At 38.0% G+C, this 27,251-nt stretch overlaps 1 protein-coding gene across 6 annotated transcripts in view; it reads left to right on the forward strand.

Annotated features, from left to right (window-relative positions):
• LAMA2 (laminin subunit alpha 2) overlaps nt 1-27,251 on the forward strand; it is a 710,513-nt gene that overhangs the window by 149,941 nt on the left and 533,321 nt on the right. For all 6 annotated transcript variants that reach the window (XM_055535601.1, XM_055535597.1, XM_055535598.1 and 3 more), the window contains exons 2-3: nt 11,913-12,083; nt 18,428-18,540. In XM_055535601.1, the coding sequence (XP_055391576.1) occupies nt 11,913-12,083; nt 18,428-18,540 (284 nt within the window). The remainder of the gene's footprint in view (nt 1-11,912; nt 12,084-18,427; nt 18,541-27,251) is intronic.

Here is a 27,251-nt window from a genome sequence, read left to right on the forward strand (position 1 = left end):
TTAATTAAAAAATATTGTAATATCCTAGGCACAGGCAGTGAAGACAGCTACTTGACAATATTCATTTAGTTTAAACTGATGAAAACTAGAAAATGTGTTTAGGATGTCTTTTAGCCAAACTACATTAGGAAGATTTTAAGATATGTATTAGATCACTGTCATTTTAAAATGCTGGTTTACCAAACTTCACACAAAGATAATCAAAATAAAGAGCATGTTGGAAACAAAACAACCTGGAAGGAAACTTTCACCAGGAAACTTAAAGTGACGCTGTGGCCACTCTTGGAGATGATCATTAATCAGCCTTGAGTCTTTCTGTAAAAGTTGATTGTTTTCACTACTATTGTTTCACACTTAATCCTAAGGATGTTTAGATGAAGTAACTATGTATATGTATTTATCCATGCTACTGCTAAGTCGCTTCAGTTGTGTCCGACTCTGTGCAACCCCATAGACAGCAGCCCAGCAGGCTACCCTGTCCCTGGGATTCTCCTGGCAAGAACACTGAGTGGGTTGCCATTTCCTTCTCCAATGCATGAAAGTGAAAAGTGAAAGTGAAGTCACTCAGTCGTGTCCGACTCCTAGTGACCCCATGGACTGCAGCCTACCAGGCTCCTCTGTCCATGGGATTCTCCAGGCAAGAGTACTGGAGTGGGGTGCAATTGCCTTCTCCGGTATTTATCCATACTGTTACTTTTAATAAAGTTGTTTTCTCCATCTTCCTATCTTCACTGTATGTGTGTGTGTGCGTGTGTGTGTGTGTGTATGTGTAGACTTCAGTTCAGTTCAGTCACTCAGTCGTGTCCAACTCTTTGCGACCCCATGAATCGCAGCACGCCAGGCCTCCCTGTCCATCACCAACTCCCGGAGTTCACTCAAACTCACGTCCATCAAGTCGGTGATGCCATCCAGCCATCTCATCCTCTGTTGTTCCCTTCTCCTCCTGCCCCCAATCCCTCCCAGCATCAGAGTCTTTTCCAATGAGTCAACTCTTCACATGAAGTGGCCAAAATACTGGAGTTTCAGCTTCAGCATCAGTCCTTCCAAGGAACACCCAGGACTGATCTCCTTTAGAATGGACTGGTTGGATCTCCTTGCAGTCCATGGAACTCTCAAGAGTCTTCTCCAGTTCAAAAGCATCAATTCTTTTTTTTCTCCTCTTAAATTTTATTTTTTTGAATTAAAAAAAATTTTTTTAAGCTTTACAAAATTGTATTAGTTATGCAAAATATCAAGAGAGAAAAAAGAGAAAAAAAAACCCCAAAAAACAAAAGCATCAATTCTGCTTTTGAAAGCACTCAGCTTTCTTCACAGTCCAACTCGCACATCCATACATGACTGCTGGAAAAACCATAGCCTTGACTAGACGGACTTTTGTTGGCAAAGTAATGTCTCTGCTTTTGAATATGCTATCTAGGTTGGTCATAACTTTCCTTCCAAGGAGTAAGCGTCTTTTAATTTCATGGCTGCAGTCACCATCTGTAGTGATTTTGGAGCCCCCAAAAATAAAGTCTGACACTGTTTCCACTCTTTCTCCATCCATTTCCCATGAAGTGATGGGACCGGATGCCATGATCTTAGTTTTCTGAATGTTGCGCTTTAAGCCAACTTTTTCCCTCTCCTCTTTCACTTTCATCAAGAGGCTTTTTAGTTCCTCTTCACTTTCTGCCATAAGGGTGGTGTCATCTGCATATCTGAGGTTATTGATATTTCTCCCGGCAATCTTGATACCAGCTTGTGCTTCTTCCAGCCCAGCATTTCTCCCATACATCTTCTATGCAGATGTACCCTGCATAGAAGTTAAATAAGCAGGGTGACAATATACAGCCTTGATGTACTCCTTTTCCTATTTGGAACCAGTCTGTTGTTCCATGTCCAGTTCTAACTGTTGCTTCCTGACCTGCGTATATGTTTCTCAAGAGGTAGGTCAGGTGGTCTGGAATTCCCATCTCTTGAAGAATTTTCCACAGTTTATTGTGATCTACACAGTCAAAGACTTTGGCATAGTCAGTATAGCAGAAATAGATGTTTTTCTGAAATCTCTTGCTTTTTCGATGATCCAGCAGATGTTGGCAATTTGTTCTCTAATATATGAAATTTATATCCCTCTGACTTTGTGATCACAATCAACAGAAATCACCAAAACTATTTTACTTAAGCAAAAATGTATTTGAAATCTGTCACAGAACTGGCACAATTGCTGGAAGAATTTGAACACCAGGCTTAGGAGATGATGAACATCAATGTGATTCCTACTGTTCACTGCTTGAAAAGTCTAGTCAGGTCCATTTGTAGACATTCCTGTCATCACTTCCTTTCCTACTCGTACTGGTTCTATTTTCTTTGCACTATTTTGATCTTATTTTCCTTTTCTCCCCAACTCTGTGTGTCAGGCGCTCCAGAGTTGGAGCCCAAGGCCAAAATCACGTGCACAAATTGCCCAAACTGTTAGAGGGAGGGGAAAAGAAAGATCTCCTTGACTTCCATATCCTTGGCAAATGGTAGGGTACTTCATATCTTTTGTACTGAATACAATACCAGTTAGCTAAGAACAGAAATGGAGGCTGGGTGTTGGACAAATAAGCAGTGATAGAGGTCTACTGCATTTTTAAAATAGCTTGGGTTTCTTGAATTATTTAAAACAGAGTTCTGTATTTTTACTAAATCAAGGATCTGATTAGTTTATTAGTTTTATTTGCCATATTTCTCTCCAGAAAAATTGTACAAGTGTACAAGCACATGAATTTATTCTCATTCAATAAATTTGAATTTGAATGCTATTATATGCTACTAATGCTATCCCTGTACTCAATAATGTTATAGACTAGAGATCCATTGTAAAAGATATTAAAAGTTTCAGTGTGATAAGGGTTATAATAAAATATAAACTAAGTACTATGTAGATACCAGAAAGGAAATAACAAATCCTGTGTTGGAAAGTCAGGAAACACTTTCACAGAAAAGTGGATATTTGAGCAGGGTCATGCAAAATGAGCAGATGACCATGTATGCAAAAAAGGAAAACATTCTATGTAGGATGGACAACATAATGTCATGACAAAGAATTTTCAAAACATCTGATATATCTGTAAACAGTAAGATGTCAGTACTCTGGACATAACATTAAGCTGGAGACAAAATAATTCATTGGAAGCAGGAATCTTCGGAGAAGGCAGTGGCACCCCACTCCAGTACTCTTGCCTGGAAAATCCCATGGATGGAAGAGCCTGGTAGGCTGCAGTCCATGGGGTTGCTGAGAGTTGGACACGACTGAGAAACTTCACTTTCACTTTTCACTTCCATGCACTGGAGAAGGAGATGGCAACCTACTCCAGTGTTCTTGCCTGGAGAATCCCAGGGACGGGGGAGCCTGGTGGGCTGCCGTCTATGGGGTCGCACAGACTCGGACACGACTGAAGCGACTTAGCAGCAGCAAATCTTAGAATTAAGATTAGCAGTAAGGCATATTTATGCTTAAACTACCGTATTAATATTTTCTGGTGCTATGCAAAAACATTTCATTATTTTATGTTCACTTATTTAGTAAGAATGACAGATTTGGAGGATAAAGATTATTGTAAATCAGTTATCAGTGTTTTTGTTGATGGTCTTCATGAAGTCAGTCAACAGGGATGAGCACTTGGAAAAGTTGGATGATTTGACTTTTTAAAAAGTTATGAGTGACAGTGAGAGGAACAAATTTATAAGTAGCATTTAGAAGCCAGAAGGAGACTGTTTTTCCTCTCCCAGTGATTCTAGGGATCCACTGGGGAGATCTACGAAGTGTGATTGTCAGAGGAAATCAAGACTTCAATTACAATAAGAAGGTTGAAGGAGTGCTTTCTTAAAATGGAAAATTTGAAATAGATTATGGACTTGTAAAACTGTGATGGAAGTTGGCTTGTGGTGTGCATATAGAAGAGAAAAGGAGAACTAGATGATGCAAATCTCAGGAATGACATAGGAGAAAAGGATTTTCATTTAGATCAGGAAGGGGAATGAGACAGGGTGGATCTTTAATGCTGAAATTAGTTCTAACTTATTTTGGTTTGCAATAACTGTGTTTGAAAACCAGCTGTGCGACTTAGTTTCTGGGAATTATTTTCCTCATTTGTAAAATTCACATTTGAAATAGGCTTCTTTTTCCTACTGGATAACAGCATTCTAGATCATCACCTAAAGAAACATTGCCTAAATCCTAAGGAATGAATCTGAGTCGTGGCACACAATAGGTCACTTACGGATATGTTAAATGCATTTCTCTCTGACTCACTTGTAGTTCTTCAAAAGACTACACGTACATATTAAATATGATGCTAAGTCAAAGTTCTTCATTTTTATGAAATAAAAAGTGGAAGGACTGGAACACTATATAAGGAAAATAAATTAACCTGTTAATTGCCAGCCAGTAAGTGTCTTGGATCTAGAGCCAGACATCCTGGAAGTGGGCCTTAGAAAGCAGCACTACGAACAAAGCTAGTGGAGGTGATGGAATTCCAGTTGAGTTATTTCAAATCCTGAAAGATGATGCTGTGAAAGTGCTGCACTCAATATGCCAGCCAATTTGGAAAACTCAGCAGTGGCCACAGGACTGGAAAATCAGTTCTCATGCTCAAACTACCGCACAATTGCACTCATCTCACACGCTAGTAAAGTAATGCTCAAAATTCTCCAAGCCAGGCTTCAGCACATGAACCGTGAACTTCCAGATGTTCAAGCTGGTTTTAGAAAAGGCAGAGGAACCAAAGACCAAATTGCCAACATCCGCTGGATCATGGAAAAAGCAAGAGAGTTCCAGAAAAACATCTATTTCTGCTTTATTGACTATGCCAAAGCCTTTGACTGTGTGAATCACAATAAACTGTGGAAAATTCTGAAAGAGATGGGAATACCAGACCACCTGATCTGCCTCTTGAGAAATCTGTATGCAGGTCAGGAAGCAACAGTTAGAACTGGACATGGAACAACAGACTGGTTCCAAATAGGAAAAGGAGTATGTCAAGCTTGTATATTGTCGCCCTGCTTATTTAACTTCTATGCAGAGTACATCATGAGAAAGTACATCATGGACTGGAAGAAGCACAAGCTGGAATCAAGATTGCCAGGAGAAATATCAGTAACCTCAGATATGCAGATGACACCACCCTTATGGCAGAAATTGAAGAGGAACTAAGAAGCCTCTTGATGAAAGTGAAAGAGGAGAGTGAAACAGTTGGCTTAAAGCTCAACATTCAGAAAACTAAGATCATGGCATCCGGTCCCATCACTTCATGGGAAATAGATGGAGAAAGAGTGGAAACAGTGTCAGACTTTATTTTTGGGGGCTCCAAAATCACTACAGATGGTGACTGCAGCCATGAAATTAAAAGATTCTTACTCCTTGGAAGGAAAGTTATGACCAACCTAGATAGCATATTCAAAAGCAGAGACATTACTTTGCCAACAAAGGTCCGTCTAGTCAAGGCTATGGTTTTTCCAGTGGTCATGTATGGATGTGAGAGTTGGACTGTGAAGAAAGCTGAGTGCCGAAGAATTGATGCTTTTGAACTGTGGTGTTGGAGAAGACTCTTGAGAGTCCCTTGGACTGCAAGGAGATCCAACCAGTCCATTCTGAAGGAGATCAGCCCTGGGATTTCTTTGGAGGGAATGATGTTAAAGCTGAAACTCCAGTACTTTGGCCACCTCATGCGAAGAGCTGACTCATTGGAAAAGACTCTGATGCTGGGAGGGATTGGGGGCATGAGGAGAAGGGAACGACGGAGGATGAGATGGCTGGATGGCATCACTGACTCGATGGATGTAAGTCTGAGTGAACTCCGGGAGTTGGTGATGGACAGGGAGGCCTGGCGTGCTGTGATTCATGGGGTCGCAAAGAGTCGGACACGACTGAGCGACTCTACTGAACTGAACTGAAGTGTCTTGGAGAGATATTCTACTGTTTGGCTAAGCCAGTGCTTTCTTTCACTCAGTTTTTCTGATTCTGAGCAAAACTGAAACGACTATTTCGCTTTATACTGTCTAACCAGATTTTCCACATTTGATTTGAGTAATGTCAAATTGAAATTTTACTGTTACTGGTATTGATAATTTGTAAAACCCAAATAAATGACATAAATCTTATATACAGAAATGTATATATATATGTATATGTGTATATATGGTTATTCACAGATATATACTTATATGTGTGTGTATATATAGTATTTTTATATATTGCCAAATTTTCAGAAAAATTTTCCCCATGTAGAAAAGTTGTAAGAATCATTCAATAAATATCCACATACTTAGCCTCTAGATTCTAAAATTAGTATCTCTCTGTATATGCTTTACCATACTTTTGTCCATTCATATGTAAGTATCCATCTTTATACTTTGATCTGTTGCATACTTTGTGCCAAGCACTTCATCATGAATATCATAAATTAAGTTTAATATTGGTTTACTTTTTTATGGTAGAACTTACACCCAGTAAAATGCACAAGTGAGTGCAACAGTCATTTATCAGTTTTAACACTGAGTTTAAAAAATATATATATATCTGTATAATACAAACTCAAGAATATTACCGTAAGCCCAGAAATTTCTTTCTTGCTTTTTCCTAGCCTATCCCCTTAAAGTCAGCCATTTTTTAAATTCTGTTTTATTTGCACAATATGTTTGCCTGTTCTAAAAGATCACATAAAGGAATAACAACATATGAACTGTTTTGTCTTTTATTTGGCATAATGCTTTTGGGATTCATCTTGTGGCATATATCAATAGTTTGATCCTTTTTAATGCTGAATAATATTCCATTGTATACCACAGTTTCTATATGAATTCTCCCATGGATGGAAAACCTGAGTTGTTTCTATATTTGGCTATTATGATGAAAGCTTTTATGGGCATTCTTGTATAGGGCTTTTCATGGTCATATACCATTATTTCTCCTGAGTATTTTCTTAGGAGTGGGATTTGGGGGTCATGAGGAAGATCTAGGTTTAGATTTACTTAAAAAGGCCTGTTTTCTAAACAACAATGGAGTGGAATTCCAGTTGAACCCCAAAACATTTAAACATTTGGTACTGTCAGTCATTTAAATAATGTACTGCTTAATGTAAAGCATAAGAGCCTTACTGATTTGTGTGTCCATTTATTGTGATCCCACCACCCACCATTGCTTTGCTCTAATTGTCATGTCTTACATTGTACCTCCCATAGGGTCGCAAAGAATGTGATACAACTGCACAACTGAGCATGCACATATGCAACATTACAATTTTTCTTAACATTAATATATATATTTAAACAAGTTGGGGAAAATCTGTTAAATTATATTCAAGTTTAGTTATTTGATTCTGACATTTTTTGCTGATCTCATGTAATGATTTTTTATTCTAGATATTGCATTTTTCAGTTTTAGAATGTATATTTGATATTTTTGTAGTTTCTAGTGACTTTATTTTTTATTATAAGCATTTGTGTGTGTATGTCTGTGATCATAGTTATGAAAGCTGATTAAAATTGTTTGTATACTAATTTCAACATCTGGTTGATATCAGTGTTGTTTTCCATTCACTGCTTTTCTTCTAAGTATGGGTGGCATTTTGTTTCATTTTATGTCCATCTAATATCTCTTTTACACAATTGCATTCTGAATGTTATAAATGTCCTTGGTAGAAAATTCTGGATTCTGTTATGTTCTTTTGAAGAACAGTCATCAGTCTTTTAGTTTTGTGTTATATTAGTTACTTATCTGGACTCCATCTCCAAACTTTTGGCATGCCTATGGAATGCAGCAACTATGATCACTTGTTCTATGATCACTTGATCATTTGTTCATTTATTCCCAACCAGTGAACTTGGAGCCTGCCTAAGGCATATATGTATTATCTGGTATTGATAAGAGACTTGGGAAAAATTTATACGCATATTTTGAGGTTCTTGTGGCTTTCTTTTTTCTAGTATTTCTTCCTTACTTTGTAGCAGCTGTAATTGTCCTTAGTTCTGTTTCTGGTTCTTCAAGACAGTAAAGTTAAAAAAAGACAGTGAAATGTGGTTTTGAGTTTTAGTCACCTTGCATGCACAGTCTGAGACATCCATTATCTTCCTTCTAAGCATATACATCCCTCCTGGTTTACTTATCTATTTTGTGTTGCTCTTCAGTGTCTTCAAGTATGAAATTTTAAAACGTGTATTTTGTTTAGAATTCATAGCTGTTATCTGTGAACAGTTTAATAGTAGCTACTCCACGACTGGGCTTCCCTTGTAGCTTAGCAGTAAAGAATCCACCTGTAATGCAGGAGATGCAGGTTTCATCCCTGGGTCTGGAAGATCCCCTGGAGAAGGATATGGCAACCCACTCCAGAATTCTTGCCTGGAAAACCCCATGGACAGAGGAACCTGGCAGGCTACTGTCTGAGGGGTTGCAAAAGAGTCAGACAGTGAGTAAAACAACAACAACTCCACATTAATAAAGTAGAATCTCCATATGCAGGTTTTAAAGATGTCTCTGCCATTTGAAACCAAAATGTGGGATTTTAAGTCAGATCATCAAGATCATACAAAATTCCATGAATATAGCACAGTGTTTGAGTGAGCAAAGATAGTCTAAAAACATTCAAATAAAAACAGTGCAAATTTGGCACATTTATAACTGTTTACCATATGATAGCAGAATTTCTATTTTTCACATTACATAAACTTAGCCTTTTTCTAGATTATTTACTGAATGTATATATTGCAGAACAGAGTATGTTTTTTATTCTCTAGTGTACATATTCTAATCTCTAATGAAATATGAAGTATAGTGAAAATAAATATTATTTGTTTTCTGTTTAGACTTGGTTTTTTAAGCTACAAATCCATCTAAATTTACTTAGTCTAGATACTATTCAGAAGAAAAATGTCAGTCATAATTGTGTGGGTAATGATGACTGGCTTTTATGTCATTAACATTACATGACCTCAATTTGAATTGATGTTGTAAGTCGATACTCTATAAAAGTTCACCATCTACTTGTAGTTCATTTACACTTGAAATGTTTATATAATCTTTAAGTAACCCATATTGCATATAGCAGTAAATATTACTCTTCTACTTTTGAATGGAAATAAATAGGTACAGTCTAACAGATTTAACTTACAATGAAGTGGGCTGCATTCTATAATACAACCTGCTGAAGATTCAATAAAAGCTCAGATATCAACTGACTCTTTAAATTGGTCATTAGCAACTAATTGGGGACTTTCCTTGACCAGTACACTTTACTGATTTTTAAAAATAAACAACAAAGTAATAAAATTTCAAAAGGCCACTGTTCCTTGACCACAAAGCAAGGCAAGTAAATTATGAAGAGGTTAATTTCAAGTACATGATCAATAAGTGTAACAGAAACAAATCAATGGAAAGAACTGAAAGATAGTAAATGTAAATTTTATTGACGTCTTTAGTTTATGATTGGAAAACTCTGAACAAAGGGGTGAAGGCTGGATAAGTTATTTCTTTTAATAAGTATGTAAATTGATAAGCTCTGCTGAGAACCAGGTTTTGGCTCTTCTTTAAGCCCCAATGAGAATTAGCCTTCTGAGTTAAAGAGCTAAATTCAAATCTTAGTTATTGGTCTTGCTAATTCATGACTTGGTGCGTATTGTTTGTCTTCTCTGAGCTGCATTTTCTTCACTTATAAAGTGGGACTAATAAAAAGTACACATGAGGTTAGCGGAGATTAAATCATATTATTTAATGAATATGAAATAGCTTCTTAATCAATGTTACCTCTATACCCATAATCCTTTCATAACCATGTAATTTTGCTCACATTTATATATTTAATATGTGAGAAATTTAGGATATAATTCAGTTCTATATTTTGAAACATAACAATATATAGAAAAATAATTTTCGCCAGTCATCTTCTCCTTTTGTCTTCCTGCCATGATTCCTCAGATCTGAAAAACTCCAGGCCTAACCAACTCCAATTAAGTCCCACAGTTCAGTTCAGTCACTCAGTCGTGTCTGACTCTTTGTGACCCCATGGACTGCAGCACGCCAGGCCTCCCTGTCCATCACCAACTCCCAGAGTTTACTCAAAGTCATGTCCGTTGAGTCAGTGATGTCATCCAGCCATCTCATCATCTGTCTTCCCCTTCTCCTCCTGCCTTCAGTCTTTCCCAGCATCAGGGTCTTTTCAAATGAGTCAGTTCTTCGCATCAGGTGGCCAAAGTATTGGAGTTTCAGCTTCAGCATTAGTCCCACAGGGCTGCACCAAAGCAGGGCATGGAGAGTCTCACCCATACCTTCAAAATGAAATCCAAAGTCAGGGTCAAGGTCAGGACTAGTCAGAAGTGAGGGAGACAAATATCACAAAGTGAAACTGACAGTATCCTGGGGGAATTTTAGAGGTATTGGCTCCTGCCTGAGAAGAATTGTATGTAAATAAAGTTGTTTTGTTTGTAGAAGCTTGCTGTTCAGTTGCTCAGTCGTGTCCAACTCTTTGAGACCCCATGGACTGCAACACATCAGGCTTCCCTGTTCTTCAGTATCTCCTGGAGTTTGCTCAAACGCATGTGCATTAAGTTGGTGATGCCATCCAACCATCTTGTTGTCTGTCCTCCCCTTCTCTTCCTGCCTTCAATCTTTTCCAGCATCAGGGTCTTTTCCAATGACTCAGTTCTTTGCATCAGGTGGCCAAAGTATTGGAGCTTCAGTCTCAGCATTAAGTCCGTCCAATGAATATTCAGGATTGAGTTCCTTTAGGCTTGACTGGTTTGATCTCCTTACTGTCCATGTTACTCTTAAGAGTCTCCTCCAGCACCACAGTTTGAAAGCATCAATTCTTTTGTGCTCAGCCTTCTTTATGGTCCAGCTCTTACATCCATACACATGACTACTGGAAGAACCATAGCTTTGACTATACAGATCTCTGTTGGCAAAGTAATGTCTCTGCTTTTTAATATGCTGTCTAGGTTTGTCATAACTTATATGTGTATCTATGTCTATATATGATCACATAATCTAATAGATTAGAACAGTTACAAACTCAGTCCTCTGTCAATCACTCAGCATCCACGTAAGCTTTCAGAATAAAGTCTATACTAATATAATATTCCCTCTGCCTGGCATGTTTGTTTTTTCCCTTCATTTTCTATACCAAATACATTTCTATTTTTTCTCCAAGATACAGTTCAGGATCACTTCCCACAGTAAGCCCATCTTAATGATATTTCATTCTCAAATCTTTTATGGTATCTGGTGTAGTGTGTGCTCAACATATATTTTATAAAATAATAATTGTACAGCTAGATGCAAAACTGGAGTAGGAAATGGCAACCCTCTCCGGTATTCTTGCCTAGGGAATCCCATGGACAGAGGAGCCTGGCAGGCTACAGTCCATGCAATCACAAATGAGTCCGACGTGACTGAGCGACTAAAGTAAAATAAACAGACACAAAATAGTGATGAAATACAGAAGAGAAACCTTGTTTATTTAATCACATATTATTTACTAGCATAGAGAATTTAGTGTATGAAGGTAGATAGAGTATGTTCCGGGATGAGCTAATTATTTTAAAAATTGTAACCTGACAACTTTCACAAAACAGCTGAAATGCAGGATGGAAATTTCAGTAAGACTTGTGCCAATAACATGAGCAGATTTTTTAAAAGTGTGTTTTAGAGACAGGACTTTCTAATTAAGTACTAGAGGTTAAAAATTAAGAAGATAGTTTTAGAATTCATACTTAAGACCCAGGGAAAAAAATGCTAGTTTGATAACACATGCTATTTATGTAGTATACTTAATTAAGTCAGATATTTAATTATCACTCATTATTCTATTTTCATTTAATGCTTTGGAAAGCATCCTATCTTAATTTCATTTTAAAATGCAATAAAATCATCCCACACACCTTCATTTGTTCATCTTTTTCAGGTTTATTCCCTGCTGTCCTGAATCTTGCTTCCAATGCCCTCATCACCACAAATGCAACATGTGGAGAGAAAGGACCCGAAATGTATTGCAAATTGGTAGAGCATGTCCCTGGGCAGCCAGTGAGGAACCCTCAATGTCGGATCTGCAATCAAAACAGCAGCAATCCATACCGTATGTATTTAGGATTAACTTGTATGGAATTGGGTGGAAGATATCACTGAGAATGTTGAGGCCAAAGTGTATTAAAGTCAAAGGGCTTGCCTTCTCAATTTCTAGATCCTTTCTTCTACTGTGAGCTTTACAGCCCTTCTCTGTCTCTTGACAAACATTAGAATTCCCTATGTGTAGTGGGTATGGTGCTTGTGGAGAGTTTTCTAGCTGAAGACCTGTGGCAGTCATTGACTTGACTGCCTGCAGAAAAGTATCTGAGGGTGTGGTTATTAATAAAGGCTTTAGTAGGTCAGTAGTCACTATGTCCAGGTACTGTACTAGGAATACAGCAGGAATAAGATGTGGTCTCTGGCTCAGTTGAAGAAGTGGCAAGAAGCAGATTATTGCTGTAGAGTGTGGTAGGTATCAAGGAAAGAATGAACACAGGAGCTTCAGGGAGAAGGAGAAGAGTCACGGATTCGGTCCTGGTATAGCTGGAGGCTTGCCAGAAGGGCATCTGAGATCCAAGGGCAAATTTGAGCTGAGAATGTAAAGAGGAGACAGAGGGAAGAGGAGGAATGCCAGGAGGAGGGGCTCAGAATAAGATAGAAAACATACTTGCTGGGAGAACTACAAGTAGTTAGAAATGGCTGCAAATGAAAGTGTCAGAGGGCTGGAACCAGTCTGTATGCTTAAATACCACAGGAATAGTGTTTTAAGGAGAAGTGTCATACAAAGGCCTCTTGGTTGGCCTCTAGAAACCACACTAATATCTCAGACTCATTCATGCATTTATTCAGCAAGCGTTTGAAGACAGGCTCCTGTAATGCATTGTTCTGAAGCAGAGTGTTGAATCATACATAGCCCTTGACTTAAAGACTTAGGAAGGGAAATAGGGGAGACAGAAAAGTAAATTGAGTGCTAAGGGAACACCTAGGAACTCCTGGGGGAAAAAATGACCCATATGCTTAGAAAATAAGGGTTAGTAAGATGAAAAGGGGAAAATTAATATATATATATAAAAGCATACAGAAATTTGAAGACAGGAAACAGCATGATATATTCAGAGAACTATAAGAAATTAGGTTCACTAAGTAAAGAATTTATATGGATAAGGGGAAAATAGTCTGACATAATTCTAGACATGGGAGTTGGTTTGTAGACATATATTGAGAAATCATCAAATATTGGAGATATTAATGCAGTGAATACTTACTATCAGTGAGGCGAATTACAATAGAGATACAGTTTCACAATTATATTATTTTAAAAATTAGTTTTTCCTCTCTTTTGGTTTAAAGTTGAGATGCTTATAAAGTGAAAAAGCTTTTTCTCAGAATTTATATTTTTTAACTTGAAAGAAAGCTGGGAGGTACCCTGCATTCTTTCTTGGAGCTGGTTAAAGGGAAGATTGCATAGTCCTGCCTCTATTATACAGTTTAGACACGCTGAAACTTTAATATTGTTATGTTTGAAGAACTGGGACTTTTGTGAATATGATTGCTGGTTTTATATATCACAGAATGTTTTTAAGAAACAGTTAAGAAACCAAAGATGCCAAGCTTCAGAAACCTTTCTTACCTTTTAAATGACTCTCATTATTTTCTAAGATGTAGATTGTTATTGGTGTAGGAGGGGGAATATTAGAACACATCCTATCTATTTGCTATTCTTGTATAGAATAGTATGGGCCAAAGCTGAGGTCAGAGGAAGGGGATACATCAGGACAAGAAAATTGAGGTAAAGGCTAGAAAATAAATGAATTGATTTATTTTCTATGAGGACTATGAATTGTAGGTTCATTAGGGAAGAAGATGAAGCTTCATGGGAAGAAAATTACCTTTGGTGCAAGAATCGGTGGCCTTGATTTCATTGAATGTGAGAAAGCCTGGAGACATGAAATGATTGGCAGGGGATTCTAGGGGTGATTGAGGGTGTTTTGTGGAGAAGGCAATGGCACCCCACTCCAGTACTCTTGCCTGGAAAATCCCATGGACGGAGGAGCCTGGTAGGCTGCAGTCCATGGGGTCGCTAAGAGTCAGACACAACTGAGCGACTTCACTTTCAGTTTTCACTTTCACGCATTGGAGAAGGAAATGGCAACCCACTCCAGTGTTCTTGCCTGGAGAATCCCAGGGATGGGGGAGCCTGGTGGGCTGCTGTCTATGGGGTCGCACAGAGTTGGACACAACTGAAGTGACTTAGCAGCAGCAGAGGGTGTTTTGAGGATGGATCGGGCAGAGAGAGAGTTAAAGTTTGTAAAATCATATATATGTGTATTTGTGTGTGTGCATATATACATGCATGTAGGACTATCTATATATGTATGTATATAAATATAAGTATTTATAGTTCCTGTCTAAAAGTACAATGTTAGAATAAACAGCATTGGATATAAAAGGCAATTTAACAAATATTCAAGCGAGTAAACTCAGGTCTATACCTTAGGGTACATGTCATCAATGATACAGAATTTTGAAGAAAGAAAACATCAGTGGGACCTGAGGTAGCAAAAGAGTTCCAAGAAGGTTGTCAGACTCAGAAAGGGTTTAAAAACCTGAATTACTTGTGATTAGAGGGAAAGGCATTCCAGAAAAGGAGAAACTGAAGGATATGTGTTTACAGATACAGATGGAAGGAAGGTACACAGATTCAGGTAGACCATAATTGAGTAGACGTTTTGTTAGGAAAATGAGTGAGATGTATTCACCAAGTTAAGTCCTTGAGTGAATGTCACTCTGCTCTTCAGAGTTCCATATTCAGGGTCTCTTGTTTCTCAATGGAAGACATCTATATTTTGGCAAGACAAAGAGTGAATAATTGTTTTAGCAAAGCAAGACAAATATGAGTTACATTTCCCATTTCCCATTTTATTTACTTGTGGTAAGTTTTTAAAACTTATCACAGCCTAAATTCACTTCATGTGATTAATTTTGAATGAAATGTAATGCTTCATCACATTTCAAAATAATGTTTTTGGAATCAGAAATTTAGAAAGAATAATAGCCCACAAGAATAAAAAAAAAAATAGCAGTAATCCACATGGATATAGTTTAGTAAAAGTTGGAGCAACAGATGATAAAATTCCACAAATTGACTGAACAGCTAGAATGAATCTGGAAGGTCTGTACTTAATTACCACACAAAGAAAGGGAAATTTGAACCTCCTGGCTATTAATGGATTGTGCTTTCCAATTAAAATAGAAATTTGAAAGTTTTACTTCATCAACGATTCCCTTGCCAATTTTCAGTTGCAGTTAGCCTTTGAATTGACTTGAGTAACTGTGAGAATGTTATAAGTTTCTATCTCTTTTTAAATAAGGGAAATATGCCAACAATTAATCAGTACTTGCAAATTAATTATGATTAAACTTTCATAATAGGGATTATGGTTAATTGTTGATTCATCTCCCAGTCTTCCTTTTCATGACTAATTTTCATATCAATTTAACCTGAGGTGGTAGATTTCAAAATTTCCAATTAGATAGCTCCTCTCACAATTACCTACAAGCCACAAGTGTGATTTGGAAATGTGATTGTGTGCATATTTTTCTATCAATGTTAAACCCACAATCTGGAAAGAAGGTTCTGGAGGATGTTTAAGGAACATATGCTGTGATATTTATTTTTCTTCAGAAGCAATGCGAGTAATATTTCATTTATGGTTCTGATTTCTAATATGCTGATTTCAGCACCCACTCATACCACCAAGGGCATTTATTTGATATTTGGTTATCTTCAGGTATTTGTTGTTATTATAAAGACCTAACACTTTCCCTGTCTTCAGCAGAATAAGTTAACTAGTGCTAAATTATTAAACTTATTCAGCAATTTTGCTCTTCATTAATTAGATAAGGTCTCTCATCTCAGTGGACTGCTATTATAATAAGACGTGGTAGAAAACAAAGTCCATCAAGCTGTTCATTTGAATTAAATAATTTACCAATATAAATAGATTATTTTTGTCTTGTCCTGTAAACTCATATTACCATAAGTAAATCAAAGATAAAAACCTTTTACTTTCAGTTAAAGAATTTATAGCAGACTATGTTAATAAAATTAATGTGTAATAAAACTGTTCACAGTCTGAAATTGGCAAATTTAATAAATATTCTGTTTTTATAAATTTTTTGAAAGATGATTTTATTTTATTTTACCCTCAGATTTCTTTTGCATTGAGGCCTGATTGGTTTTCATTTACAAATTTTTTATTAAATATAATTTATCTCCAGTAATGATTCAGAATCCTGCATATTTTGAACATATATATAATTCATTCTATGTATATGCTCCAGTATTTCCTGGAGAATTCAATGGACAAAGGAACCTGGTGGGCTACAGTCCTTGGGGTTGCAAAGAGTCAGATACAACTAAATGACTTTCACTTTTTGCATATACATAATAGTGGTTAGAATATTAATGACTATAATGTTCTTCTGGTAGCTCTGTGAGTTGAGAGTTCCCATCCAAAATATTTTTACTGGTCCATGGCAAAATTGTTGTTTTTAAACATCCTCCATTTTATGAAACAAGTGATGATATCTTAAATAGTAGTAGTAGCAACACTAGTCTGGATGCGACTATTACTTGGAGAAATAAAGAGCTGTAACTCCGATTTGAGTTATACCACAAATTGTGATATAACTCCACAATTGGTATTTTGGAGTCATATCAATTCCACAAATCTCTTTCACATATATATATATTTTTAACTTTTTCTGAAAGTTAAGATTTTGGGAACTTGTACCATGAATAGAGTTTTATTATCCTCACTTCAATAATGACACAGAGTTTAAGTGACTTGTCCATGGGCAGTTAAATGCTAAATGATGGATCCAGGTGGACTATCCAGTTTCTCATTCTCCAGAGCTTCATGGTTCAAATCTCACGTGCTTTCATCACCAATATCTTTAAAACACCTGGCTGTATTACTGCATTATGTCCACAGATTGAGTCCATGATTGTTCCTCATAGTGATATGGTTTGTTCATTATTTGAAATATTCCTTCAATTTGCAAAAAAAGATTATGTTATAATAAAAGAATATTCTGAAGCCATTCATTTGAGACAGGCTTCAAAAGGATTAGTGTTATAAAAGTTCTCAGGACTGACACTGCAAATAATTAATCCACATTTACCAGAGAGCAGCAGGGACGCTAACTTCTTCCCTGTTTACATTTCTGCATGCAAATAGGCTGACTTCCAAGTGGGATGTTAGGAAGTTAAGAACTCTTACTGCAACCCTGGGAATAGAAATAGGAACACCCCCAACAGCTTTTCACTCCTGCCATCCTCACCCAATCCTGAGCTGGGTCAGATTAGGAGCAGAACTTGTATTACTTGGGAAATAAGTAGCACAGATACAGACAAGAACGAATGGCTGTAAACCAAACAGGAACAAGAATTTTGGCATTCCAGAGGCAGTGGTTGCTGTTGCAAGATGCATGGAACTAAGTGGGAGAAGACAAGGAATCCGTGAGTTTTGAGGATTATAAGAAGGAAGGAACTGTAAGAAAGGACTGTCAAGGGAGGTGGTAACAGTTATCCACACCTCCTCTTTTCTGTCTCGAGTTTTGCTTTAATTCTCACAATAGGTCCTGTCCTCATCTATTTGGAGTAAAGGCAAGGGAAGACCTGTGCTTTATTGGTAGGATGGAGGTTCATGTGCCGTCCTATCCTTGTCTTTATTGTCCAGAACCCCACTGTTGGTGATTATGGGGATGAATGGGTATCATCCTGAATGGGAGATATGGAGTATCTTTCATTTTATTTTTAAATAATGGTTTACATACAAAGTTGGCAGGTTGAGGACTGACTGCAAAAAGCCTCATAGGTTGGATTTGACAGCATTTTATATTAAAACCAGATACATATTGAATTGCCCAAGTCTTGGTAATAATGTATGTGTCAGAAGGGCAAATCTTCAAGTACCTTTCAACCACAATTCAGGATTTTATGTTTCTGTTCACCAAGTTGATGGCATACTAGAGCCAGCTCAAACAGTAGAGTTTTTGCTTCTGTGAATGACTGACACATCAGTTAGATTTCAATATTATTTTTTCACACTTAATTTCTGTAGTTATCTTTAAAGTTGCCCATTTTAGTTGATAGCCAGAGTGCTGAACAGCATCTTCTCATATAGTTTAAGTATTTAACCATTTCATACTACCTTGCAGAGTGCTGTGAAAAAGTCTACATTAAGCCAGTTCTTTTAGAGATACAAATTGCTCTCTGTTTCTATTATTTTAATGTTTGACATTCATATGGTGAGGGTTTTAACTTAGTTTTGCTTTTTGCTTGTAAAAACAGCTATAAATTCTTTATATGATCTTTTCTTCTTTTATATGTTGCTGCTGATTCAATAGAGAGGCACCCGATTACAAATGCTATTGATGGCAAGAACACTTGGTGGCAGAGTCCCAGTATTAAGAATGGAATTGAATACCATTATGTTACAATTACACTGGATTTACAGCAGGTATAGTACCTCTTTTTATTTATTGATTTTATCATTTTACTATTTTGTATACTTACTAGTTCTTGGGTGAAAGGATACTCTTTTATTACCCTCCATTATTTTCTTGACACAGTGACAAAAGGACTTATTCATTTAGTATATTGTTATTTAAAAATATTTGGCATTTATTTCTAAAGCACAATTAAAATGAATTCACATGAGAAATTTAAAACTGAATTAGAAGCTGACTAATTAACCCTCTAACTAATGAGGATTAATGATAAAAATATTGATCAACATAATTTCACAAGAGATATAATGCTGTTGCTGTTGCTGTTAAGTCACTTCAGTCATTTCCAACTCTATGCGACCCCATAGATGGCAGCCTACCAGGCTCCCCCGTCCCTGGGATTCTCCAGGCAAGAACACTGGAGTGGGTTGCCATTTCCTTCTCCAATGCATGAAAGTGAAATTGAAGTCACTCCATCGTGTCTGACTCTTAGCGACCCCATGGATTGCAGCCTACCAGGCTCCTCCGTCCATGGAATTTTCCAGGCAAGAGTACTGGAGTGGGGTGCCATTGCCTTCTCCATTTTTGTTGATCACACCACATGTCTTGTAGAATCTTAGTTCCCCAACCAGAGATGAAACCTGCACCCTCAGCAATGGAAGTGTGGAGTATTAACCACTGGACCACCAGGGAATTCTCATGTTTTAACTTTTAAAATAATAGAGTGCTACTACTCTGTTCATTGGAGAAGGCAATGGCACCCCACTCTAGTACTCTTGCCTGGAAAATCCCATGGACAGAGGAGCCTGGTAGGCTACAGTCCATGGGGTCGCTAAGAGTCGGACATGACTTCACTTTCACTGTCATGCATTGGAGAGGGAAATGGCAACCCACTCCAGTGTTCTTGCCTGGAGAATCCCAGGGACTGGGGAGCCTGGTGGGCTGCCATCTATGGGTTCGCACAGAGTCGGACATGACTGAAGCGACTTAGCAGCAGCAGCAGCACTCTGTTCATGGTGTGTATACTAAAAGGTTCTGGATAACAAGGCTCTTGAGTAAATTGCCTCTCATTACTGAGAGTTAAACAAGCTGTGGCAGTTGATTCTTAAACTTGGGCCAGTAAATGAGGTAACAAGCGTTGTAGATGTGTAAAAGTTGATGTTAGAGTTTGTGTGTTTGTGGCACACAGGTCTAGGTGCCTTCTATGCTTTATTTCTTTCTCCTTTCTGTTCACCATATTCAGCTCAGGTTGAAATGTTTAGTCAAGAATAACCATCAGCCCAAATTATCTAGGGTTGCAAATAGGATGGAATCTGGAAGAATGGTCCTATATTTTACTGTTATTCCAAATACAAATTTTCTTTGATTGACTGAAGGCTGAGACTGGAAAGATTGAGCCTAGATGACTTCTTTAAGTCAGACTATTCCTCCCTCACTCTCTGCAGTCAGCACAGGAAAGACTCTCAGCCAGTCCTCCCTGACCCTGTGGACGAACAGCAGCAGAGGAGTTTGGGATTAGTGGAGAAGATGTAGTTAAAATAGCTAATGACAGACACTGTACACTGTAGAAGTTGTGTTTTCACATGTGGTCACAGTAGAGGAACGCACCAGCCGATGGGAGTTAGTTACGTTCTCAGGAGGCCAGATGGGCACCAGGCATCTCCCTAATGGATGCTGTTTGTCATCAACAGGAGTACAAACTGGCCCCCTTAGGTTCAGGGCCTGTTATGGCTAGGGTCCTCAGATTCAAGAATTGCAAAGAGCCATTTGGTGGGCCTCAAGGCAGACACTCTTTCCACCTATCTGGAACTCATTTTGACCTGAGCAGCAGGGTAGTGGCAGGGACTCAGTACGGTAGCAATTGCCCACAGGTGTGGATTTATTTCTACCCATCATGCTAAGTCACTTCAATTGTATCCGACTCTGCAACCCCATGGACTGTAGCCCGCTAGGCTTCTCTATCTTTGGGATTCTCCAGGCAAGAATAAGGGAGTGGGTTGCCATGCCCTCCTCAAGGGGATCTTCTTGCATTGCAGGTGGGTTCTTTACCTCTAGCGCCATCTGGGAAGCCCTTACTCATTTTCTACTCATATGGGCAACTGAATAGCAGCTTCGAGTTAATAGTATTTGTCAGGAAGTCTCAGAGTACAATCAGGGAAGGCAGGCAAACTACTACACTGATGAATTATACTTTACTGAAATCTTGTACATGAATTCCCTTAAAATCCTAGCCTCAAAACGGACTTCATCCCTCTCTGGATAAAGACAGCTTCGTCCTTTGCCAGTCACAGCAGTCATCCCCTGTCATATGGTCACTCAAAGTTGCCGTCTAACTTTCCAGTCAGGAATGAGCCTGCTGTCTATTGTCTTGGGTCATCTCCTGGGATAGAGAATCAATAAATAGTGATGTTTCATTGCTCAGGTTTACTCTCCACCTATGCTTTTAGATCACACGTGGAGCAAGACACTCAACTATTAATATAATTTGCTCAAATCATGTCTACTATTCTTTGAGCCCAACGACAGTAATGTTAACAGGCAGAGCTCATTTGATTGTGATTCATTTTATTGTGTTTTGCAGGTATTGCTTTTTTTTTTCTTTTTTTAAAACTTGGAGGATTGTGACAACTCTGTGGCCAACAAGTCTCTTGGCACCATTTTCCCAACTGTATCTGCTCACCTCATGTCTCTGTGTCATATTTTGGTAATTCTTACAGTATTTCAAACTTTTCCATTATTATTATATTTGATATGTAATCTGTGATTGGTGAGCTTTGATGTTGCTATTACAACTTTTTTCTTTTGATGAGTAGAAAATGAGTAAGGGTTTCCCAGATGGCCCTAGTGGTAAGGAACCCACCTGCAGTGAGCTTGTTTAGATGAGGCGTCCTGCACAGGGTGGTTGGGTGATGCCAGGTCTTGTATTCAAGTGGTTTCCTTTGTGTGAGTTCTCACTGTCTGATACTCCTTAGGGTTAGTTCTCTGGTAGTCTAGGGTCTTGGAGTCAGCGCTCCCACTCCAAAGGCTCAGGGCTTGATCTCACAAAGGATTTTTTCTCACTCTTGCAACATGATTGTAAGAGTCAGCTGTGGCCTTCCTCTGCATCATCTTCATTCTGTGACCCAGGTGGAGGAAGAAATACCCTTGCACCCCTGGCTTGTGGCAAGTTAAGACTGCAGCCCAGATGATGAGACTTCTCATTTAGTGTCCTTTCCTCCATTCCATTTTCCCAAATGTGGCTGCTTGTAAAGGTGCTTACAAGGTGGCTGGCACTCTGCCCGAGTCAGACGTGGAGGCCTGGGCTCTGGTACCCTAGGGCAGAGGATATGAAGGCAAAGGAAGCTGGCAGCCTTCCTTCCGTGGGACTCACCCTAGGTAAGGTGGCAACAGCAGGGATGCTCGCTACCCCAGAGGCAGAGGGTACGACAGAGCACATGACACAGTGGCAAGGGGCCTTGTGTTCCAGGTGCCAAAGCCACAGCTCCCCAAAGATGCCAACCTGGTGCTTCAAGTAGAGGGGAGAATCCTCTTCACCCAGACCTCATGAGATGAGCCAGGTCAGGTGGGAGGGGGCGGACCAGCAAAGTCTATTACAACTTTTTGGGGTCCATGAACCATGGACGTATATAAGAAGATGAATTTAGTAACTGTTGCATGTGTTCTGACTGTTCACTAATTGGTCATTTCCTCATCTCTCTTCAGGCCTTTCTATTGCCTGAAACATGCAACATTGAAATTGCAATAGCTTCTGAGTGTTCAAATGAAAGGAACAGTTGCATATCTCTCACTTTATAATCAAAAGCTAGAATTAAATAAGCTTAATGAGAAAGGCATGTCAAAAGCCAAGATAGGCAGAAGGCTAGTCCTCTTGCAATAGTTAGTCAAGTTTTGAATGCAAAGGAAAAGTTTTTAAAAGAAACTAAAAGTGCCACTGCAGTGAATACACAAATGATTAGGAAGCAAGGTAGCATTATTGCTGACCTGTGAACATTTTATTGATCTTGACAGAAGATCAAACTAGCTATGCTGCTAAGTCACTTCAGTTGTGTCCGACTCTGTGTGACCCCATGGACTGCAGCCCACCAGGCTCCTCCGTCCATGGGATTTTCCAGGCAAGAGTACTGGAGTGGGGCACCATTGCCTGGAACCTCAACAAATCTCAGGCACTCAGGAACACACTATCTTTACAATATTCTTACACTCACTAGCATATTCTGACACTCACTAGCATATTCCAGAACTCATACTGCTCTGATTCTCCCCACACTGACACACATTTACATACCTCTGTCACTAAACCCACATGAACAGTCACTAGAACTTCATATATTACCCTGCCTCTTCTTTATAGGTGGCTCAGATGGTAAAGAATCTGCCTTCTATGTGGGAGACCAGCCTTCCCTTAAGCCAAAGCCTAATCCAGAGCTAGGCCCTCAGTTCAGTTCAGTCACTCAATCGTGTCTGACTCTTTGCAACCACATGAATTGCAGCACGCCAGGCCTCCCTGTCCATCACCAACTCCCGGATTTTACCCAAACTCATGTCCATCGAGTCAGTGATGCCATCCAGCCATCCCATCCTCTGTCGTCCCCTTCTCCTCATGCCCCCAAACCCTCCCAGCATCAGGGTCTTTTCCAATGAGTCAACTCTTCACATGAGGTGGCCAAAGTATTGGAGTTTCAGCTTCAGCATCATTCCCTCCAAAGAACACCCAGGACTGATCTCCTTCAGAATGGACTGGTTGGATCTCCTTGCAGTCCAAGGGACTCTCAAGAGTCTTCTCCAACACTGCCCTAGCTCTGTTCAATTGTACAGAGGCTGAGAGAAGTGAGGAAGCTGCAGAACAAAGCTGTGAAACCAGTAGAAAATGATTTATGAGGTTTAAAGAAAGAAGGCATCTCCATAACATATAAGTGTCAGGTAAAGCAGCAAATGCTGATATAGATGAGATGCAAGCTGCAGCAAGTTATGCAGAGGATAATCATGAAAATGGGGGCAACAGATTTTCAATAGTCTTCTATTGGAAGAAGATGCCATCTAGGACTTTTATAGCTAGAGACAAGAAGTCAATACATGGCTTTAAAATCTTTAAAGGACAGGCTGGCTTTCTCTTAGCCTGTAAGGGCTAATGTAGCCGGTGACTTGAAGGTAAGGCCAATGCCCATTTACCATTCCAGAAATCCCAGGGTCCATGTGAATCGTGCTTAATCTATTAATACTATGCCTGTGCTTTATAAATGGAACAACAAAGCCTAGATGATTGCAAGCTGTTTTCAAGGTGGTTTACTGAATATTTTAAACCTACTGTTGAGAACTATTGCTAGAAAAAAAAAAAGATTCTTTCATAATATTACTGCTCATTGACAACACATCTAGTCACCCAAGAGCTCTGATAGAGATGTACAGTAAGATTTATGTGGTTTTCATGCTTGCTAACACAAGATCCATTATGCAGTCCATGGATCAAGGAATCATTTCAACTTCTATGTATTATTATTTAAGAAATCTGTTTTGTAAGACTGCAGCTGTCATAGATAGTGATTCTTCTGATGTATCAGGGCAAAATAAATTGAAAATTTTGGAAAGGATTCAACATGCTAGATGGCATTAAGAAATTAGTGATGCATAGGAAGAGCTCAAAATGTCAACATTGATAGGAGTTTGGAAGAAGTTGATTTTAACCCTAATGGATGACTTGGAGCAGTTCAAGACTTTACTAGAGAAAGTAACTACAGATGAGGTGGAAATAGCAAGAGAACTGGAATTAGAAATGGAGCTTCAGATATGACTGAATTCCTGCAACCTCGTGATTAACAGATGGGGAGTTGCTTTTTATGGATGACCAAGGAAACTGGTTCCCTGACATGGAATCTACTCCTGGTGACAATGTTGTAAGGAGTGCTGACATGACAAAAGAAGGAATTAGAATATTACATATCTTAGTTGACAAAGTAGCAGCAGTGTTTGAAAAGATTGACTCCAGTTTTGAAAGCATTTGGGTGACATGCTATCAAATAACATTGCGTGCTACAGAGAAATTGTTCATGAAAGGAAGAGTAAATCAATGCAGCAATGTTGTCTTATTTTAAGAAATTGTCACAACCACCCAACCTTTAGCAACCACTACTTTGATATTCAGCAGCCATTAACTTCCAATCAAGACTCAATACCAGCAAAAAGATGGTGATTCGCTGAAGGATCAGATATATTTAGCATTTTTTTAGCAATAAAGTATTTTAAAATTGAGATATGGTATTTTGTTTGTTGTTGTTGTTGTTGTTTTAGACACAGTATTGTTGCTCACTTAATAGGCTTCAGTATAGTGTAAACTTTTATATGCACTGGGAAACCAAAAAAATTCATATGACTCACTTTATTGAAATATTCACCTTATTGCAGTGGTCTGGAATTGAACCTGCAGCATCTCCAAAGTATGCCTGTATTTGTTATTAAAAAGAGCAGCATTTTTTCCTTCGAATTCATAACTGAATGATGCAGTCACAAGTTTTTACTAAATCATTTTTATTCAACATACTGACCATTATTAATTCGACAGGTCAAAGTGTGCATCTGAAAACCCATTTTTTCAACAAAGTTATTTCGATTTTCCCATTTTCTTTGCATCTCCCCTCATACATTCCCACATGGTATCTCAAGAGGTATTGTGGACTTGTTTTCCTATTCTTTCATTTACCTCTCTCGTTTAATGGCCTTAAGTTGAGTGAATACTCAGACATCTTTTATGGTTCAGTCTTCATAACAAGTGGCAGAAATATGTTTATAAGATCGATTTACCTGTCTGAAATACACCTGGTGGAAGTGGTATGGAGATGTGTCCTTATATGGTCTCATAAGCCCAGATGGCGCCCACCCATGTCCTTATTCACTTCAGCCCTTCTTATGGCCTGTAAATCAACTCATCATGTGTTCAAGAGAAGGGGAAAGCAATTTACAAAATAAAATAAATCTTTATTTCTGCTTGTCTCAAGGTTTTAATTTAGGCAATGATTTAATGATATAAAAAGCTAAACAGGTTTTGTTACCAGATTTTATACGGGAATTCCACAGACAGGAAAGGGCTTTATACCTCTTGTTTGGCTTCAGGCTTTGGAGTAACAAACTGAATAGGTTCTTAGAACCTATTCAATTAAGGAGCAAAGCTGCAGGAAGGCATATTATAATGCATTGGCAACATAGAAAATGTGGACATCTTTATTACTTCATTTATTTCTCACAATTCGCCTATAAGGTAGCTAGGGTTATTATCCCTTTTAATAGTTGAAGAATGCTGAGACTTTAAAAAGTTAAGTGACTTGGCCTTTTAATAAAGTCTGTTACAGGTAGGACTGGAATTTCATCCTGAGTTGTCTGAATTCAGACTCCAAACTATGCCAGTATTTACTAAATTGGTATCTTAAGACCTAATTTAGGGAAATTTTTTGGTATATAGTGTCAAGGGGTCCATACATTGTTTGGGTTCAAAGAAATACCAGATTATCCTCTCACTTATATGGGAGAGTATAGCCAACATCTCTTTTGTCATAAAACAGATCTCATTTTCTACTACACATCAGCATGTCTTCAAAATAGTATAACTTCAAGTCTTTTTCACCTACAGCATGAAAGATTAAGAGGTTATTCATCATTATATGGCTATTATTCAGCTGGGAGACAAGGGCATCAGTTTTATAATGAATAGGTAAATATCACTAAATGTTTATTTGCCATTGATTTGGCAAGAGGTTTGACCATTTATTAGTTCTTTTTATTTTGAAATGCATGAATTTCAACAAGTGCCAGTTTTATTTTTTTGTCATTGATATATGGTTGGCTTATCTGTGAAATACTTTTAATAAATTGCTATTTTAAATAGAAATCACCATTACATTTCCTTGATTGCATCATTACAGATTATACTGGGGAATTTCTCTGGTATTTTAACATTCAAGGTAAGTATTAGAAAAAAAATATAATACTGAGAAGAAAGTAGGTACTTATTTTACAAATTTAGGTTTTTATTATTATGGAATTATTAATTTTTCCCAATTCTACTGTTTACTCACATCATATATTGAGCAAATAATTTAATCATGCTGGTACCCTGAGTTCTAGATTAGCAAAATAAATATTATAACATCATGGCAAGAAATTGAAATAAGGATAATAGCAATGTAACAACTAAATTCCATCTGACAATTACAGTTATTGTAAACAACCTAGTATCAGCATAAACTTGAAAAAAAAATCCCCAGTATAATGGCAAAGATTAATAAGATGTCTATCCAACCAGATTTTCACTATAATATGTGTTAGAATATCTGATCTCATTTTGTTTCTTTTTAAAATCTGGCTAGTTTCTCAGACCTGCCCTTTGGTTTGTTTAGGAAGAGAGTTGATTGGCAAGTAGGTTAAAACACAGAGGGGCAGCTTTTTAAAAGACCTTTAAAAACCAGATTCATATTCATTCCTATATAATCCAAGTATGCCACAGAATTAGTTATGTGGGAATCTCCATTATTTCAATAAGTAATTCCCTTCTCTTCCTGATTTATCCCCCAAAACTAAAAATACATTTGTCAAGAAAGATTGTCTTCCAACTGCAGAGGTCAACTCTATATCTTATTGACCTGAATATTTTATTCATTGACCTTATAGAACCTTATCTAGTGAGACTGGTTAACAGTTTAAAAAGACAGCTATGTTTTAGAGGAGATTGAATTAA

This window comes from Bubalus kerabau, chromosome 9 (assembly GCF_029407905.1).
Source record: "Bubalus kerabau isolate K-KA32 ecotype Philippines breed swamp buffalo chromosome 9, PCC_UOA_SB_1v2, whole genome shotgun sequence".
Lineage (NCBI taxonomy): Eukaryota > Metazoa > Chordata > Mammalia > Artiodactyla > Bovidae > Bubalus > Bubalus kerabau.